Here is a 1,335-nt window from a genome sequence, read left to right on the forward strand (position 1 = left end):
TTCACAGCCACAAAACCTAACATTTATTTGTATTTGGCTCCCCACGTACACGAAGATTTATAGATCTGCTTTATCATAACTTATAAAACACGATTGAACTCCAAAACTTCACCTTCACGGTGAGGCCAACATCCAAATACCACAACCATACAAGCATGCACCTCTATATATCCCAAGCAAATTTACCTCCTTCAAGCACCAAAAATAGCAACACAGTCACCAACACTTTTATCAAAAGACTCAAATCAGTTCAATATAAAGCAAAGCAATGATGAGCTTCAACCAGATATCTTTGGAGCAGATGTTCTGCTATTTCGATGAGAATGGCGATGGGCGAATCTCGTCGGCGGAGCTCAAGTCATGTATGAGCGCCGTCGGCTACGATCTATCCCTAGAGGAAGTCGGGGCCATCATTGAGTCGATGGATGCTGACGGCGATGGATCGCTGAGGCTTGAGGAATTCATCCAATTGATGGAGAGGGGAGAGGAAGAAGATGATACAGAGATGATAGAAGCCTTCAAGATGTACGAGATGGAAGACCAGGGATGCATAACTGCGAAGAGTCTTAAAAGGATGCTAAGCAGGTTAGGTTATTCAAGGGATATTGAGGTTTGCCAGGGGGTGATTAGTAAATTTGACACCAACAATGATGGGGTGCTCAGCTTTGAAGAGTTTAAGAATATGATGATGGCTTGAAAAGTTTATTCTTGATTATTTGTTCATTTGTCATTGAAATATTTATATATGCATCATTATGATTTGTTCTATTTCTTTTTTTTTTTTTAACTTATTTGTTTGCTTTGTATTTAAAAATATTTTTATTTTTTACTTTTATATTTTTAAACATAACATATCAAAATTGGTCGTCATTAACGGAATATTATTGGGTTCCTATACTGGACAACGTTCGGAGCCCAATGAAAATGCGCCACATCACCTCCTATTCGGTACTGAGCTTTGTATGAGCTCGGCACTTCACAGTACAGTACCGAGCAGTACTAAGCTTGGTACTGCTCAATACCAAGCTTAATACTGCTCGGTATTACGAAGTACCGAATTCAGTACTTCACAGTACCGAATTCAGTATTACTCGGTACTGTGAAGTACTAAACGGTGAGTTGTATCCGGTGCCCAAATCCAATAATCTCTCGTCATTAATGCCATCGCTGATTGTCACCACCACATTCAGCAATCACAATGAATAACTATCGTCACCACATTAAAAATAAACTTATTTAATATTCAATAGAAATATAAATAATATATCTTAAGATATTAAATATATTTATTTTAGATTAAATATAAATAAAATAAATAAATAAAAAAGTGATTCT

The 1,335-nt window shown here is 36.9% G+C and overlaps 1 protein-coding gene across 1 annotated transcript; it reads left to right on the forward strand.

Annotated features, from left to right (window-relative positions):
* Positions 1-268: 268 nt before the first annotated feature.
* On the forward strand, positions 269-697 carry LOC110101796 (probable calcium-binding protein CML31). Its single transcript, XM_020829862.1, has one exon. The coding sequence runs from the start codon at positions 269-271 to the stop codon at positions 695-697; it is 429 nt and encodes a 142-aa protein (XP_020685521.1).
* The last annotated feature ends 638 nt before the right edge of the window (positions 698-1,335 follow it).

The sequence above is a fragment of the Dendrobium catenatum genome, unplaced genomic scaffold (assembly GCF_001605985.2).
Source record: "Dendrobium catenatum unplaced genomic scaffold, ASM160598v2 original_scaffold_35761, whole genome shotgun sequence".
In the NCBI taxonomy this organism is placed as follows: Eukaryota; Viridiplantae; Streptophyta; class Magnoliopsida; order Asparagales; family Orchidaceae; genus Dendrobium; species Dendrobium catenatum.